General features: G+C 45.1%; 1 protein-coding gene and 1 long non-coding RNA gene across 3 annotated transcripts in view; both read right to left on the bottom strand.

The window, feature by feature from the left end:
• Positions 1-16,135, bottom strand: part of BLVRA (biliverdin reductase A) — a 55,288-nt gene that overhangs the window by 16,086 nt on the left and 23,067 nt on the right. For both annotated transcript variants that reach the window (XM_027124003.1, XM_027124005.1), the window contains exons 3-5: positions 6,326-6,447; positions 3,181-3,300; positions 1,560-1,657 (exon numbers count right to left, since the gene is read on the bottom strand). In XM_027124003.1, coding sequence (XP_026979804.1) covers positions 1,560-1,657; positions 3,181-3,300; positions 6,326-6,447 — 340 coding nt within the window. The remainder of the gene's footprint in view (positions 1-1,559; positions 1,658-3,180; positions 3,301-6,325; positions 6,448-16,135) is intronic.
• LOC113629523 (uncharacterized) overlaps positions 12,386-16,135 on the bottom strand; it is a 13,918-nt gene continuing 10,168 nt past the window's right edge. Inside the window, exons 2-3 of the long non-coding RNA XR_003436586.1 lie at positions 12,546-12,549; positions 12,386-12,396 (exon numbers count right to left, since the gene is read on the bottom strand). This is a non-coding gene — a long non-coding RNA (uncharacterized LOC113629523). The remainder of the gene's footprint in view (positions 12,397-12,545; positions 12,550-16,135) is intronic.

Genomic DNA, 16,135 nt, shown 5'->3' with positions numbered 1-16,135 from the left:
TCACTTACTTTTTGGTGTCATTTAATTTGTTCCTTCATCCCTGTATTTCTTGTGAAGTGAGAAGTTTGGTTAAAATCTCCGTTACAGGATTTATGCTACGCACATCCCACCAGACGGCTTGTGATGTCATACTTACCCATACGAGCAATCACTTGGTTAGGCTGGTAACAGTAGAACTCTTCATTGTAAAAGGACATTTTTTCCTTTGCAATTAGCAAGAAATCTCTGGCATCTTGCACTCTGTCCAGGGATGTTTGTGCCATGAGAAACACTATACAAGGGTGATGGCCCCAGAGCTCCCCAACCTTTTGCTCACTTCAGTAGTCATTCATCCATCTTTTCATTCGACGAACACCTACTGAAGACCTATCAAGTTCTGGGCGGTGTTTAGCTTTAGCTGCTGGGGCTACAGAGAGGAAAGATGGGCTCTGTCCTCCAGCAGCACGGCCTAGTACTAGAGAAAGGCAATCAAGAGTTTCAGTAGTGTGACCCGTCTACGCTGGTGATAAGAACAAGGTGCTTTCTTTGGTGATTTTCATTATAATTGTTCACCATACTTTGTTCATATTTGAAAGATTTAAAATAGCAAGTGTTGAAGCAGAGAGAATTTTTGACTTAAACTTCATTTAACTAGCTCCATGAATCCCTAAAACATTCTAGTTAGTTCTAATTGCCTCCGTAGAGGGACTTGTCCAGTTACCGTAAAAACAGAAAAATCTCTGGAGGGCGGCATGGCTCAGAGGAATGAATGTGGACTTCAGAGCCCAGAGAGATTGAAACCAAAGCGCCATCTCCCGTTTAGTGGTCATATTACTAGCTTTGTGACCTGGCACAAAAATTTATTTTGCAAGTATAGTAGATGTACAATATTACGTAAGTCACAGGTATACAATATAGAGATTTGTAACTTTTAAAGGCTGTGCCCCATTTCTGGCACAATTTCTTAACTTCTCTGAGCCATGGATTCCTATACATAAGCTAGAGAAAATACCTACCTCCAAGGATTTCTAAGAGAATTAAGCAAAATAACATATGAAGTGTTTAGCAGAGTTTTCAAGTTCCTGGCATATAATAAATACGTAATAAACAGTGTTCCTCTTAGAAAAAATGAAAACTAAAACTATGCACATGAGACAATCAATTACCCTGATCTGGGCATTTTTCCATTAGCAATACAACTATCACATGAATAAAACCAAAATGAAATATAATTATATATCTTATTATATAAAATAATATATAAATATTGATAATATATAATCTATAACACCAGCATAGGTGGAAGCTAATTCATACTTTTCATTAGAGTAAAAGAAGCTAAGTCTTGAACAAACGTTTGCAAATCCCCACCCATCCCTCTGCCCTGTGGGCCCGCCACACATGCCCCCTTTATGTGCCTGCAGTATGGGGTGTGGGGTGGTGGTGTGGGAGCCCATGGGACCAGTAACATATCTGACATGGGGTTAAGTTTTAAAGGCATAAAGATGGTACCACAGAAATCTTAGAGGCAGGAATCCTTAGGAAGAGGGTCTGTGCTCTATGCACAGAACATACGTCACCTTTCTGCTCAGCCAGTGCCCACAGTTCCTTAGCTGCTGCCCAAGACAGTGTCATGGGATATTCCACAAGGACGTGCTTGCCAGCGTTTAGGAACTGTCTTTGGGAAAAAGGGGTAAATACAGAGAAAATGCACTTCAGTTAAACTTCACTTAAGTGCCCTGCATGACAGAACAGAATGTTATAAATGCACAAACGTCTCCATGTAAATGTGTCACGACACGGGTGAGAGTCAGGGCCAGAGGGGGAGGCGGATGAACTGCATCTCACGTGATTTTCTACTAAGCGGTAAGAGAAAGGCTTTCTAGTCGTGTGTTCATCTGAACACTCACCCATTCGTCTACTCACGTATTCAACCAGCTACTATGTACCAGTTACTCTGGAGAAGTACAGCCATGTTAGCAGGGAAATTGCCTATTACCACGTGACAGCTACAAATAAAAACCCACGGCAGCCAGCTGTGCCTGAGGCTATCGGAAAAGATCTCACTAAGGCTCTGAACTGGGTCTTGAAGTATCAACAGGCATTTTCCAGGTGCCAGGGGATGAGGATGTTTCACTCTGAGCAGCATATGCAGGGGATTGGGTGTTTATGGGGCGTTGTCCACTGGGACGTGGTGTGAATTTCAGCATTTCAGCATGGCAGGGGAGTGGGCTACAGGGAGTGGAGGGAAAACTAGGTCCTACGAGTGGCTGGGAGCCTGATGTAAAGGATGCAAAGTGCTGTGCTCGGAAGTCTGGCTTTTATTCTCTAGATATTCTCGGAAACAAACATTGATCAGCATGGGAATTACATGATCACTTTGTTAAGGACATACCCTCTGGTGCCACAGAAGTTTAAGGGGAACCACAGAAAGGTGTTTCTGTCCACACTCAGAGTGGGCCTGATAAACAGGGGGCAGCTGACTCTGGGGAACGGCATGGTGGAAGCAGCTGTAGTTTGATGTAAGGACCCAGAAGGGAAGCTGAGATTCTGGGGGCGGCTGGCCCTGCCTTGTCAACTGCCAGGTCCTGAGTGCGGCTTCTCCTTCCAGGCTCAGTCCACCAAATGCTTGGGGGGCTCTAGGCTCTGCATTCAAAGGTGGGGCGGGGGAACACTTCACATCTCCTGCTCTATGAATAATGCGATCTCCCCACTCTGATGCCACCACTATCTCTTTACTCATCTCGTGGCCAAAACTCTTCCTATTAAAGCAACTCCTAGAGACCTTCTCAGAGATTTCATGTTGTTGAAAGGGCAAAGAACAAAATATTGGAAACTGAAAGGACTATGGCAATTCTCCGAGGTCACAGAAAAGATGGTGGCTAAGTTAAACCACCAGAAAAAGGCAGGCACTGTTCAAAACACACTCAGTAAGCTTTTTACAAAGAAATAAGATACTTTAATTGTTAATGTTTCTAATGTTTTAAGTTATGGTGTACTAAATATTAGTTCTACAATATTTTTCATGTCCTTATACATTTATAACCCAGAGTGAGAGTTCAAATTCTGACAATTTTTAAAGGTCATGGATCCAGTGTAGTTCCTCCCATCAATAATTAAGACCCCTTTGCTAGAAGTCAGCCTGCCCAGGCATCTTTAACGTCCCGCACTACTGTGCAACGCAAGGACTTGAACACCCACCTGATGTAGTCCTCGTGGCTGGAGCTCTCACTGCAGATATAAGCAACCTCAACCTCTTGACTGGAAAGAGCATCTTCCAAAGAAATCTGCGGCACCCCATCAGTGCTCCCCAGCTCTCGTCTATTTGAGAGGAACAGACAAGTGGAGCTCAGAGTAGGCAGAACATCGGCTGAGAACACATGAGCGCCATCCTTCTCCCCATCTCCCAACAATGTCCTGGTGATCGACTTTTGGAAATGAAGCAATGAACTTCCTGCCTCCCACTTCCAGGGCATTTTTCAGTGCGCAGTGAGAAACACGGCCTCTGGGGTGAAGTCGGGGACCTGCCATCGAGTGCCGACACCACCGCTAACAGCCCACATGACACGGGAGTCTTTGCATTACTTCATCTCTAAGATAAAAAGAACTGATCTCGGGCTTCCCTGGTGGCGCAGTGGTTGAGAGTCCGCCTGCCGATGCAGGGGACGCGGGTTCGTGCCCCAGTCCGGGAGAATCCCACATGCTGTGGAGCGGCTGGGCCCGTGAGCCGTGGCCGCTGAGCCTGCGCGTCCGGAGCCTGTGCTCCGCAACGGGAGAGGCCACAGCAGTGAGAGGCCCGAGTACCGCAAAAAAAAAAAAAACAACTGATCTCCCGTAATCTCATTAGACACGATCTCCACGGTCACTGCCAACTTCAAGCACTTGGCCAAACACCAGGACTGCCTAACCTAATCCAAATCCAAGACACTTAACACCTTTAAGGGGCAAACGGCCGTATGATTTCAAGCTCCTTCATGGCCTGTGATGGTCAAGTGGAAAGTGGGCGTCACTGCCTCATTTACAGCCGAGTTGACAAAGCCCCGAGAGGCAGGGGCTCCACGGCTAACCAGCAGCAGAGGCAGGACAGGAGCTGAGCGTCCCAGCTCCTACACATGCAGAAGGACCCCCGCCTCAGGAGAGCTGGGAGCCCTGGCTGTCTGCACGCTGCCCCAGAGCAGAGGCTGCAGAGCAGCAGTCCTCCAACGGCGGCTGCCACAGAGGAGATGGGGCAGCCGGCGGGAGGCTCGGGCCAGCTCACAGCTCCACCCGAGCAGGAGCCAGAGCGCCTCTGGGGAAGCGTGGCTGCGGAAGGACATGGCGGCGAGCTTCTTCCTGTGGGGACCACCGACCCACATGGCTCAGTGTGACCAATGCTCCCCGCTTATCTCCTGTGTGCCTTCCCCGTAGGGAGTATGTGGGGAACGGACTTCCAGTGAGCTCAGTCAGCTAGAGGGAGGAAGACACGTACACACTTATAACAACACCACGAGAGTAACAGGAGGAATGCCGAGCCGGGGGCACAGGTGAAAGCGTCAAGGAAGGCAAGGAGCCCCAAGTTTCAGGGTTTCAGGAGAGGCTTCCCGGGGAGGTGACAGGACTTAGGCAGGTCGTGAGGAACAGGGCCCGTGAGAAGGGGACAGTGTAGTAACAGCAGGGCTGTGGTAAAGCAGGGATGGAGGGGAGCTGGCCGTCCTCCCGAGGGACCTGGGTAGGTTGGGCATTCCCGCTGCAGAGTCTCGGCGCCAGCTGCCCAGGGCGGGGCTGCAGGGGGAGCAGAGGCCCCATTTCAGCCCGGAGCCCGTGTCGTGCACGATCCCAGCCGCAGGCACGGGAGCAGCAGGAGAACGGTGCCGGCTAATCGTAATGTCAAGCCTCCCATTTGTGCTGCTCCCTTAGAATCTTTTCTTAAAAATTAATTAATTAATTAATTTATTTTTGGATGCGTTGGGTCTTTGTTGCTGCCCGTGGGCTTCCTCTAGTTGTGGCGAGCAGGGGCTACTCTTTGTTGTGGTGTGCGAGCTTCCCACTGCGGTGGCTTCTTTTGCTGCAGAGCACAGGCTCTAGGTGCGCGGGCTCAGTAGTTGTGGCTCGCGGGCTCTAGAGCGCAGGCTCAGTAGTTGTGGCGCGTGGGCTTAGTTGCTCCGTGGCATGTGGGATCTTCCCAGACCAGGCCTCGAACCCGTGTCCCCTGCATTGGCAGGCGGATTCTTAATCACTGTGCCACCAGGGAAGCCCTCCCTTAGAACCTTACTGGGAGGGGAAGACTGACCAAGGGCAGATTCCCAGCACTTCTGGGTCACCTTAGTGTGGCCACTTTAAATCCTTAAGGAAAGGCCAGGTTTTGAGAGAGGCAAATTGGAAGAAAGCAGGTCCCATAAACTAAAATTTGAAAGAACTTTTACATGGACCGTCAGGATAGTTACTTACGCTCTGTTTAAATATTGACATTTAGTTGAGTTCTCTAAAGCACTAGGAAGCAGACACGTGCCTGACTTGCCCTCTACCGCATCACCTGCCGACACAGGGCCTACCTCTAGTTCCCAATGACTACTGATAAATGATGTTACAGGGCGTTAGTCTGGTGAATGGTGTGTTTGTGAGGAAGTGGTCGGGGTGGAGGAAGGAGCTGAGGGTGGGGCAGGGAAGAAGAAATGCGCTGAAAAGTTTGGTTTTGAGTTACAGGAGATAAGTGATACTACTTAAAAGCGGGGCTCAGAATTATCAAAGGGGAAAAGAACACATAGTGTTTAAAAGATGGGCTTTGGAATCAGATAGACCTGCGCTGACATCTAGTTCTTAGATTTTTCCAGCTGTGTGACCTCAGGCAAATTACTTAAACTCTCTGTGGCTCAGCTTCTTTATCTGTCAAGTGGGTTGACATCTACGTCAAATAGTTGGTCAGGCTTGGAAAGCCCAGGGCCCTGCATGGATGGCTGTCACGGTAACTGATGTGACAGTTACATGGTAACTGATGTATCAACCTAAAGCCTTCATTCAGGACAACCCCCACGTGTTCACTGTGCCCCTTCAGTAACTGTCAGGCCCTGTGTTCATCTCCCCTATGTCTGATGGCAGTCCCCTCTACGGAGGACCTGAGGGTGGTCACGCTCATTATTCGGGTACGCTGGGCTGACTCACTGTACATCCCAGCTGCAGGTCTAGTTACTCTTCAGTTCCCAGACCTGTCCAAACTTGTGATCTTGTGGGGCTGATCCTGCACGGTTCCCTGGAATGACCCTGGAGCTGGCTCGCTCTCTCCTGGGTCTGGAGGAGACGCGCGGCCCAAGGCCTAACCCACCTCACCGGGCTTCCCGTGAATTACAAGGCACAAAGCAAAGAAAGCCACCTGGACACGAAGCCCATCAGGTTCAGGTACGCCGAGGAAGCGTGTGGATTCCGCAAGTCCCGGATCCGCACGGAGCCAGCTCTGCCGATGCCAACCACCACCACGCCAAACTTCCTCTCGGGCTGAAACACAAGGGATCAGGGTGGGGTTTAAAAACGGTCCAGGCGTCTAGCAAAGCGCAGCAAAACAAAGACATGTGGGCAGGACCAGTCAGGGTCCAGACAAGCAAGGAGCCAACCCAGAGCACACAGGAAGCTGCAGCAGGTAAGGGGGGGATGAGACGCTCCCTGAAACGCAGGCTCGGAGAGGAGTCAGCTCCCCCCCAGAACATTTCTGTGGGTGCTCTGACCTGTGTCGTCCACGGAAAAGGCTCTCCACTTCTACTGCCACCTCCCCCAGGATGAGAGATCTTCCTCTTTAAGCCATACCCAGTCCTAGTTTGGCACCTCTGTCCTCCCCGAATCCCTCCTCCAGTGGATGTGCGAATCTGATACAGTGGGGAGTCACTCAGAGGCCACAGCTGCTCAGTGAGATGTGGGCAGACAGGGCCCATGGGTACCAGCTACAGTCACCTTACTCAGACTCCTCACTATGGCTTTCTGGGTTCCAACCAGTGTCACTCCCACCCTACTGTGGCAGCTTACTCATTATTCAGGTACACTGCTGGAGGCTGGATGCATACAGTATTATAATGAAACATCAAGTCGACTTTTTCAAGTTATACAGCAACTCACTATAATCCAAACTGATAAAAATGATCTCTACACATCCCTCAAACCTAGTTCTTCTTGGATGTCTCCAAGCATAGAAACTCCATTGTCTCCCTAGCCACTAGCATCTAGCCCCTTTCTTTCACCTTTGTCATCTGGGTGTCACCATTTCCCACTGAGTCCACCCCTCTTCGTGCGTCCACTGCTCTAGTCTTGGCCCAGGACTTGTTTGCCTCCTGCCTGACGACGTGACAAGTCACCACCTGGTCTCACCCTTCCCATGTGTGGTCCCCAGGCCTGCCAGAGGAGATGCTTCAGACGAAAACTAAGTCCCCCCCACCCCGATTAAAGCCCTTCATTTTCCCAGCTGTTACAGACTGAATGATTATGTCCCCCCCAGAAGTGGGAACTCTGTCCCCCAATATAATGGTAGTAGGAGATAGGGCTTTGGGGAGGTAATTAGGATGAGATGAAGTCATGAGGGTGGAGCCTGCATGAATGGGGTTGGTGCCCTTCTAAGAGTCACGAGAGAGCATGCCTCCGCTCCCTCCTCTCCGCTCATGTGAGGACAGGCTGAGGAGTCCGTAGTCTGCAGCCCAGAAGGGTACCCCTCCCGCCAGATCTCAACCTGATCTCAGGCTTCCAGACCCCGAACTGAGAGAGAGAAATTTCTGTGGTACTTTATTACAGCAGCCCAAACTGTAAGACAGTTTGTAGGACACCAACTAAAGGGAAAAAAAAAAAAATCCAAGTCCACATTCTTTACCAAACACATAAGGCCTTTCACAACTCAGCTCCAGCCTGCTTCTCCAGCAACGCCTTCTGGTCAACTCCCCCACTGTGTAACTTTAGGCTTCTGACCTTCCAAACAACTTCAAAGTACGCAGAACACACACGACTGTTTGCTCCCTCTAAGTCTTTGCAAATCCTGTTCCCTTTGCCTGGAACGAGCTTCTCCCCACTGTCCACAGGGTGGATGTCCACACCTTCAAAGCTTTTAAGACTTGGGCATCTTACACTCTATGAAGCTTTTCCTGATACTATCAGATTTTTTTTTTTTTTGGCATATAATAAAACCCACCCATTTTAGTGTACAGTTCTATGAGTTTTGACCAACATAAACTCATATACCTACCACAGTCAAGATATAGAACAAATGAACTTATTTACAAAACAGAAGTAGGGTCATAGATGTAGAAAAAAGATTTATGGTTACTAGGGGATAAGGGTGGGGAGGGATAAATTGGGAGACTGGGATTGACATATACACACTACTATATATAAAACAGATAACTAATAAGAACCTGCTGTATAGCACAGGGAACTCTACTCAACACTCTATAATGGCCTATATGGGAGAAGAATCTAAATAAAAAAAAGAGTGGATACATGCATATGTATAACTGATTCACTCTGCCGTACATGTGAAACTAAAACAATGTAAATCAACTATACTCCAATTAAAAAAAATAACAAAGGATACAGAACAGTTCTATCACCCCCTCCAAAATTACCTGCGCCCCTTTATAGTCAACCCCTACCCAACCCCAGGCAACCACTGATTTGTTTACCATCCCAAGAGTTTTGCCTTTTCTAGAATGTCATATAAATGAAATCATACGATATGTAGTCTGAGTCTATCTTCTGCCTAGCACAATGCATTTTTCACCTATGTTGTTGCATGTATCCATCATTTCTTTTTATTACTAAGTACTAGTCATAATGGCTTGTTTATCCATTTCGCAGTTGAAGGACATTTCTGATGCTTCCAGTTCAAATGAATTCATAATTCAATTATGAATAAAGCCGCTATAGATAGTCACGTCCTACTTTTTGTGTCAGCACAGTTCTCAAACTTGGGTAAATACCTGGGTATGAGTTTGCTGTGTCATATGGCAAGTGTAGGCTTAACTTTATGAGAAACTGGCAAACTGAGTTTTTCCAAAGTGTACCTTTACACCTATACTGTTTTGCATTCTCGCCACTGATGTCTGAGAGGTCCAGCTGTTCTGTATTCTCACCAGCACCTGGTATTATCAGGTTTTCTCCTTTTTGTTTTAGCCATTATGACAGGCGTGTTGTGGTCTCTCACTGAGGTTTCTATTTGCATTTCCCTAACGACTAGTGATGTTGAGCACTGTTTCGTGTGCTTATTTGCCGTCTATAAATCTTTGCTGGTCAAGTGTCTGTTCAAATCTTTTGCCACTTTTTATTGGGTTGTTTATTTTCTTATTATTGAGTTTTTAGAGTTCTTTATATATTTTTGATACAATTCATTTGTCAGATACGTAATTTGCAAACAACTTTTCCTAGTCTGTAGTTTGTCTTTTCATTTTCTTAAGAGTGACTTTTTAGGAGCTCAAGTTCTTAATTTTGATGAAGTCAACTTATCAAAAAAATTTTTTAATGGATCATTCTTCTGGCTACTCCAATGTCACAAACATTTTCTTCTATGTTTTCTTTTAGACATTTTATAGTTTAAGATTCACAGTTTTGGCTTACTTTAGTTTTAGTTACTTTTTTCTTTCTTTTTTGGCCGCGTTGGGTTTTTGTTGCTGCACACGGGCTTTCTCTAGTTGCGGCGAGCGGGGGCTACTCTTCATTGTGGTGCGTGGGCTTCTCACTGTGGTGGCTTCTCTTGTTGCAGAGCATGGGCTCTAGGCACGCGGGCTTCAGTAGTTGTAGCACGTGGGCTCAGCAGTCGTGGCATGCAGGCCTTAGAGTGTGCGGGCTTCAGTAGTTGTGGCGCAAGGGCTCGGTAGTTGCAGTATGTGGGCTCTAGGGCACGCAGGCTTTGGTAGCTGTGGCTTGTGGGCTCTAGAGCGCAGGCTCAGTAGTTGTGGCACATGGGCTTTGTTGCTCCGCAGCATGTGGGATCTTCCCAGACCAGAGGTCGAACCCATGTCCCCTGCACTGGCAGGCGGATTCTTAACCACTGCACCACCAAGGAAGTCCTTAGTTACTTTTATAGTTTATGTTCTGAATTAATTTTTCCACATGGGGTAAGGTATGAATCAGTTTCTTAAAAACATTTTTTTAGAGCAGAGAGGCAGCTTCTAGTGTATGTATTCATTCCACAGGCTGTATCAACTATCTACAACTAGGCAGGGCTATGCCAGCCCTGTATTTAAATGTACCAGGACTTTAAACCCAGCTCATGTGCCTTCTTCTCTGGAAGCCATCAAGTTTCTTTTTTTTTTTTCGCATATGATATCCAACTGTTCCAATATGATTTATTGAGAAAGACCATCCTTTTTCTATTGAAATGCCTTTGCGCCTTTGTACAAAAGGAAACTGTCTTGATCACTATAGTTTTATGGTAAGTATAGAGTCCATTACTGTGAATCCACCAACTTTTTCTTTTCCAAAATTATAGTTCTCCTGCCTTTACATATACATTTTAGACTCAGTTTGTCAATTATTAAATAAATAAAATAAAATGAAATGAAATAAAAATTCCTGCCAGGATTCTGAATGGTATTATGTTGAATATATGGATCAGTTTGAGAAAAAACCCAACATTTTCACAATAATGAATCTTCTAATCCATGAATGTGGTACATCTCCCCATTTATTTAGGTCGTTGATTTCTTTCATTTTGTCATTTTCAGTATATGGATTTAGCACATATTTTGTGAGATTTATACTTGTTTTTTTTAATGATTTTTAGTGCTATTATAAATAGTATTTTTTTAACCTTCCATTTCCAGTTGTTCATTGTGAGTATACAGACATACAGCTGATTTCTGTGTACTGACTTGGCATCTTGTAACCTTGCTGAACTCACTTATTACTTCTAGCGGCTTTTTTGTAGATTCCATTAGACTTCCGCATAGACCACAGAGTCAGATGTGAACAGAGACGGTTTTACTTCTTCCTTTTCAATCTGTATGTGTTTTATTCATTTTTCTTGCCTGATTGCACTGGGTGGGACTCCAGTATGATTTTGAATAGGAGTAGCAAGAGCAGACATTCTTTTTTTTTTTTTTTAATAAATTTACTTATCTACCTGTTTTTATTTTTGGCTGTGTTGGGTCTCCGTTGCTTTGTGTGCGCCTCTTATTGTTGTGGCTTCTCTTGTTGCAGAGCACGGGCTCCAGGTGCACGGGCCCCAGCAGCCGTGGCTGGCGGGCTCAGCAGTTGTGGCCTGCAGGCTCCAGAGCGCAGGCTCAGTTGCTCTGTGGCATGTGGGATCCTCCCAGGCCAGGGATCAAACCTGTGTCCCCTGCATTGGCAGGCAGACTCTCAACCACTGCGCCACCAGGGAAGCCCCAAGAGCAGACATTCTTGCTCACGTTTTAATCTTAGAGGACAGCATTTGGTCTTTTCACCAAGAAGAATTATCTTAGCTGTAGAATTTTTTGTAGATACGCTTTATCAGGATGTGGATATTTCCTTTTATTCATATTTTGCTTATATTTTTAAAGGCATAAATGGTCTAATTTTGTCAAGTGCTTTTTCTATGTCTATTGAGATGATTGTGTGATTTTTTTCTTAAAGTCTGTTGATATAGTGACACCTTTCATTCCCAGGATAAACCTCACGTGGTCATAATGTATTATCCTTTATATATGCTGTTGATTCTATTTGCTAAAATCTTATTAAAAATGGTTGCATCTGTGTTCATGAGAGTTACTGGTCTGTAATTCTCTTTTCTTGTAATGCCAAATTATTTCTAGTATTTCTGATTCTATAAAAGTATTCCCTTTTTACTGCCTGTATAGAACATTTTATATGACTGTTAATTCTACTAAAGAACTGCTTTTTCTTTATGGTATGAATTCCAACTGATGGAATACATGCCCTTAAAATAGGTTTCCTTTATCCAGTAAAGTTAAGATTACTGATAAGTTTCTTGGCTTTAAGGCTGGGCCAGTTGCTACTAGCACATTTTAGGTAAATAACATTCTTTACTAAACACTGTGAGATCATTCATTTGAAACTTTCAGAATAATTCATAGAAAATAGATAATATATTAAATTACATACTGAACGGTCAATCTACAACTATAGAAATTTATATATGAAGCAGCTCTTTAAAGAAGTAAGACCCACAAATATGTCTGTCTTGGGATAATATACATAGTTAAAATGAATAAAATCTGGAAGACCAATATTGTAACACTATGTTCTGTTAGTCTCTTTTTTTTAATCATACAATTAGTAATCCATTTGTGCTTATAATATTCATACGTATGAGCTTAAAGGAAAAAAATCTCATGATAATAAAAAGGTTTTATACTCATATATACTTTTTTTTTTCCTTTGGTACGCGGGCCTCTCACTATTGTGGCCTCTGCCGTTGCGGAGCACAGGCCCCGGACACGCAGGCTCAGCGGCCATGGCTCACGGGCCCAGCCGCTCCGCGGCACGTGGGATCTTCCCGGACCAGGGCACGAACCCAGGTCCCCTGCATCGGCAGGCGGACTCTCAACCACTGCGCCACCAGGGAAGCCCTCATATATACTTTTAAATTCCACTACTGTTTAAACATTTTCCTAAAGTCAAACCCTCCTTTCCAGCTGGCATGGTTTTTCAAGCCTAACTCTTGACAGGGGGCGGCCCTCTGGCATTAGTGAAGTAAAGAAGGCGGTGATAAGATCAAGCCGAAACCATTAATCCAGGTCTTTGAATTGCACTGGCTTCTTCACCTGCACCTTCCCCACTCCCACCCTCATCGCCAAGCCCATCATCCATAAAATGACCCACTTCTTCGAGTTTTAGATTGTTTACTTGTTTCCCATCATCCTTAACTTGGCACTATTGCAGGGAGCCTGCGGCTGACCTCCTCATGCCTAACAGGAAATCCTCCAGCTTTCTGTGGCTCCCATTACCGTATAAATTGACTAAAGGAAGAAAAGGAATACACAATGCTAAAGAGAACTGCAGCTCGTGAGGACCTGTACATCCAATCCAGCCGGCCTCAAACTGACATCTTTGTTTAGCATTCTCATTCAGGGGTTAGCTTTCTTGGACCGCTGAGTTTGGAGCCGGTGGTGATTATTCTCCAGGAACATGTGCCAATGTAGAGGCTATGAAGCAGTAGTTTGGGCTGGGTTGGCGTTCAATGTGGCCTGAGCTGAAACAGCAGCTTGACATTGTACGAAATATCACATATTACTAACGAGCATACACATGTTCGCCACCATAGGACCTGCAATGGACTAAAAGCAAGATACATTGGCAGTCTAGCTGGAACAGTTTGCCCGAGAAACCGGTTGTCTACGTTTCTTTGTATTACGTGTGGAAACAGGTAACTGTATGGGAATCCATCTGTGCTTGTGGGAGCGTGTGTTGTCTCAGTCTTTCTGAGGAAGAACTGGCAGCTCTAGACACGATTTCTTGACTGGATGAAGGAGGGGCTGATCTTGAATCATTTGGACTAGAGTTGCTGCTGGAGGCTGGCGTCTCATGGCTTTCTCTGTTGGCACTGGGTTTGGAGTACTGGGATGAGTTCACGAAACATACACAAATGATAAACCATGACACTCATCTTGTTTTCTGATCATCTTTCGGTGGCAAATGATCAGGAAGGAGTCTGCCCAAGTAGAGCGCTCTGATCCTTTGTCACATTTATTATCTCACAGTTGCTGAGGGTCTGGAATCTGAATGTGGCTTGACGGAGTCCTCTGCCCAGGGTCTTACTAGGCTGCAGTCAGGAGCTGGCAGGTTACGCCCCCATCCAGAGCCCAGGGTTCTCTTCCACGCTCATGTGGTTGTCCGCAGAATTCAGTTCCTTATGCTTGTGGGATGGAGAGCTCTTAGACGCCACCTGAAGTTCCTGACAAATGCCTCTCTCTATAAGCAGTTCACATCAGAGCAGCCTGCTTCTTCAATCCAGAATTCCTCTCTGTGGAAAGGTTTTAACTACAGAGACTATTTATTTAATAGGTATAGTTGGAATATATATACATTCAGGTTGCCACTTCTTTTTCAAAGTGCTTAGGAAGTCTGAGTCTTTCAAGGAATATGCCCATCTTATCTAAATTACTCTTTCCTAGCCATAAAGGTATCCACAGTATTCTCTTATTATTCTTTAAGTCTCTGTAGACTCTGCAGTAATGTCCTCTGTCTCATTTCTGCTATTGGTAATTTGTGTCTTCTCTCTCTTTTCCCTGAGCAGCCTGGCTAGAGTTTTATCGATTCTAATCTCAAAAAAACCCCAAAAGACTCTCTTGAGGTTTCACCGATTTTCTTCATTGTTTTTTGTTTCCTTATTGCGTTGATTTCTGCTCTTATCCTTATTACTTCAAATTTTCTGCCTGTTTTGGGTTTAATATGCTCTTTTTAAAAAAACTCTGAGGTTGGGAATTTAAGTTATTCATTCAAAAACTTTCTTCTTTTCAAAAACAGACATTTAGTGCTATAAATTTCCCTGTAAGTGACGGCAGTGCTTTAGCTGCACCCCACAAACTGGGAAGTGTCATGATTTCATTTTCATTCAGTTAACGATACTGTCTAATTTCCCTTGTGATGAACTCTTTGGTCAATGGATTATTCAGAAGTATGTTATTTAGTTCCAGATGTTTAGGGATTTTCCAGATATTTTTCTACTACGGGTTTCTCATTTAATTCCAGAGAAATATCAGTCAGAGAACATCCTTTAAATGATTTGAACCCTTCAATTTTTTGTTTGTTTGTTGTTTGTTTTTGCGGTACGCGGGCCTCTCACTGTTGTGGCCTCTCCCGTTGCGGAGCACAGGCTCCGGACGCGCAGGCTCAGCGGCCACGGCCCACGGGCACAGCCGCTCCGCGGCATGTGGGATCTTCCCGGACCGGGGCACGAACCTGTGTCCCCTGCATAGGCAGGCGGACTCTCAACTACTGCGCCACCAGGGAAGTCCTGAACCCTTAAATTTTTAAAAACATGTTTTATGATCCAGAATATGGTCTGTCTTGGTAAATGTTTTGAGCATACTTAAAAAGAATGTGTATTCTACTGTTGTTGGCTGGAGTGTCCCATAGGTCTGTTAGATCAAGTTGGTAGATGATGTTATTCAAGTCTTCTATATACTTACTGATTTTCTGTCTACTTGTTCTATCAATCATTGATCGGTACTAGAATCCCTGAATATAATTGTAGATTTGTGTATTTCTCTTTACAGTTCTATCACTTTCTGACTGATGTATTTCAAAGCTCTATTGTCAGGAATATAAATTTTTAGGGTGGTTATGGTGTCTTGATGAATTAACCACTTTATCATTCTGAAATGACCACTTTTATTCCTGGTAGTATTTTTTGCCCTGAAATTTATTTTGTCCGATATCATCAATCTACTCCCAGTTTCCGCTGATTTGTGTTAGCATAGTACATTTTTTTCCCCAACCCCTCACTTTTAACCAATGTGTGCTTTCATATCTGAAGTGAGTTTCCTGTAGGCAGCATATTGTCAGGTCTCGCTTTTTATTCAGTCTAACAATCTCTGCCTTTCAGTGAAGTGTTTAAACAATTTACCCTATGATTACGGATATGGTTGGGTTCCAATCTACTGTCTTGTTGTCTTCTATCTGTCCAATCTGTGCTTCTTTCCCTCTTCTTCTGACTTCTTTTCAGATGAATAAAGTATTGCCAATGATTCCATTTAATCTCACCCGGTGGCTAGTAGCTGTAACAATTTTAGTGGTTTATTAAGGCCTTGATATGATACATATTTTACTTAGCACAGCCCGCCTTAAGATAACATCATACCATTTCACACATGAGAACCTTCCAACAGGTTACTTCCACCTCCTCTCTCCCAGACTTTGTACTACTGTTGTTCCACAACTTACTCATAACCCCCTCAAGGTACCAGTCAGGTTACTCATAAACCCCTCAAGGTACCAGTCAGGATTCAGTCTGGAAAAGAGAAAGCATTCAATGTGTTCTAAGCACAGAGTTTTAACACGGGGAATTAGAGGCTTATATCAGCGGTCCCCAACCTTTTTGGCACCAGGGACTGGTTTCATGGAAGACAGTTTTTCCATGGACAGTGGGTGGGAGTGGTTCAGGCAGTAATGCAAGTGATGGGGAATGATGGGGAGCGATGAAGAGTGATGGGGGAGCAATGGGGAGTGATGGGGGAGCGATGGGGGAGCAATGGGGAGTGATGGGGGAGTG

Source organism: Aethalodelphis obliquidens, unplaced genomic scaffold (genome assembly GCF_003676395.1).
Source record: "Aethalodelphis obliquidens isolate GAN/ISIS:26980383/991018 unplaced genomic scaffold, ASM367639v1 scaffold27, whole genome shotgun sequence".
NCBI classification, from domain to species: domain Eukaryota; kingdom Metazoa; phylum Chordata; class Mammalia; order Artiodactyla; family Delphinidae; genus Aethalodelphis; species Aethalodelphis obliquidens.
This window is presented reverse-complemented; position numbering and strand designations above follow the sequence as displayed.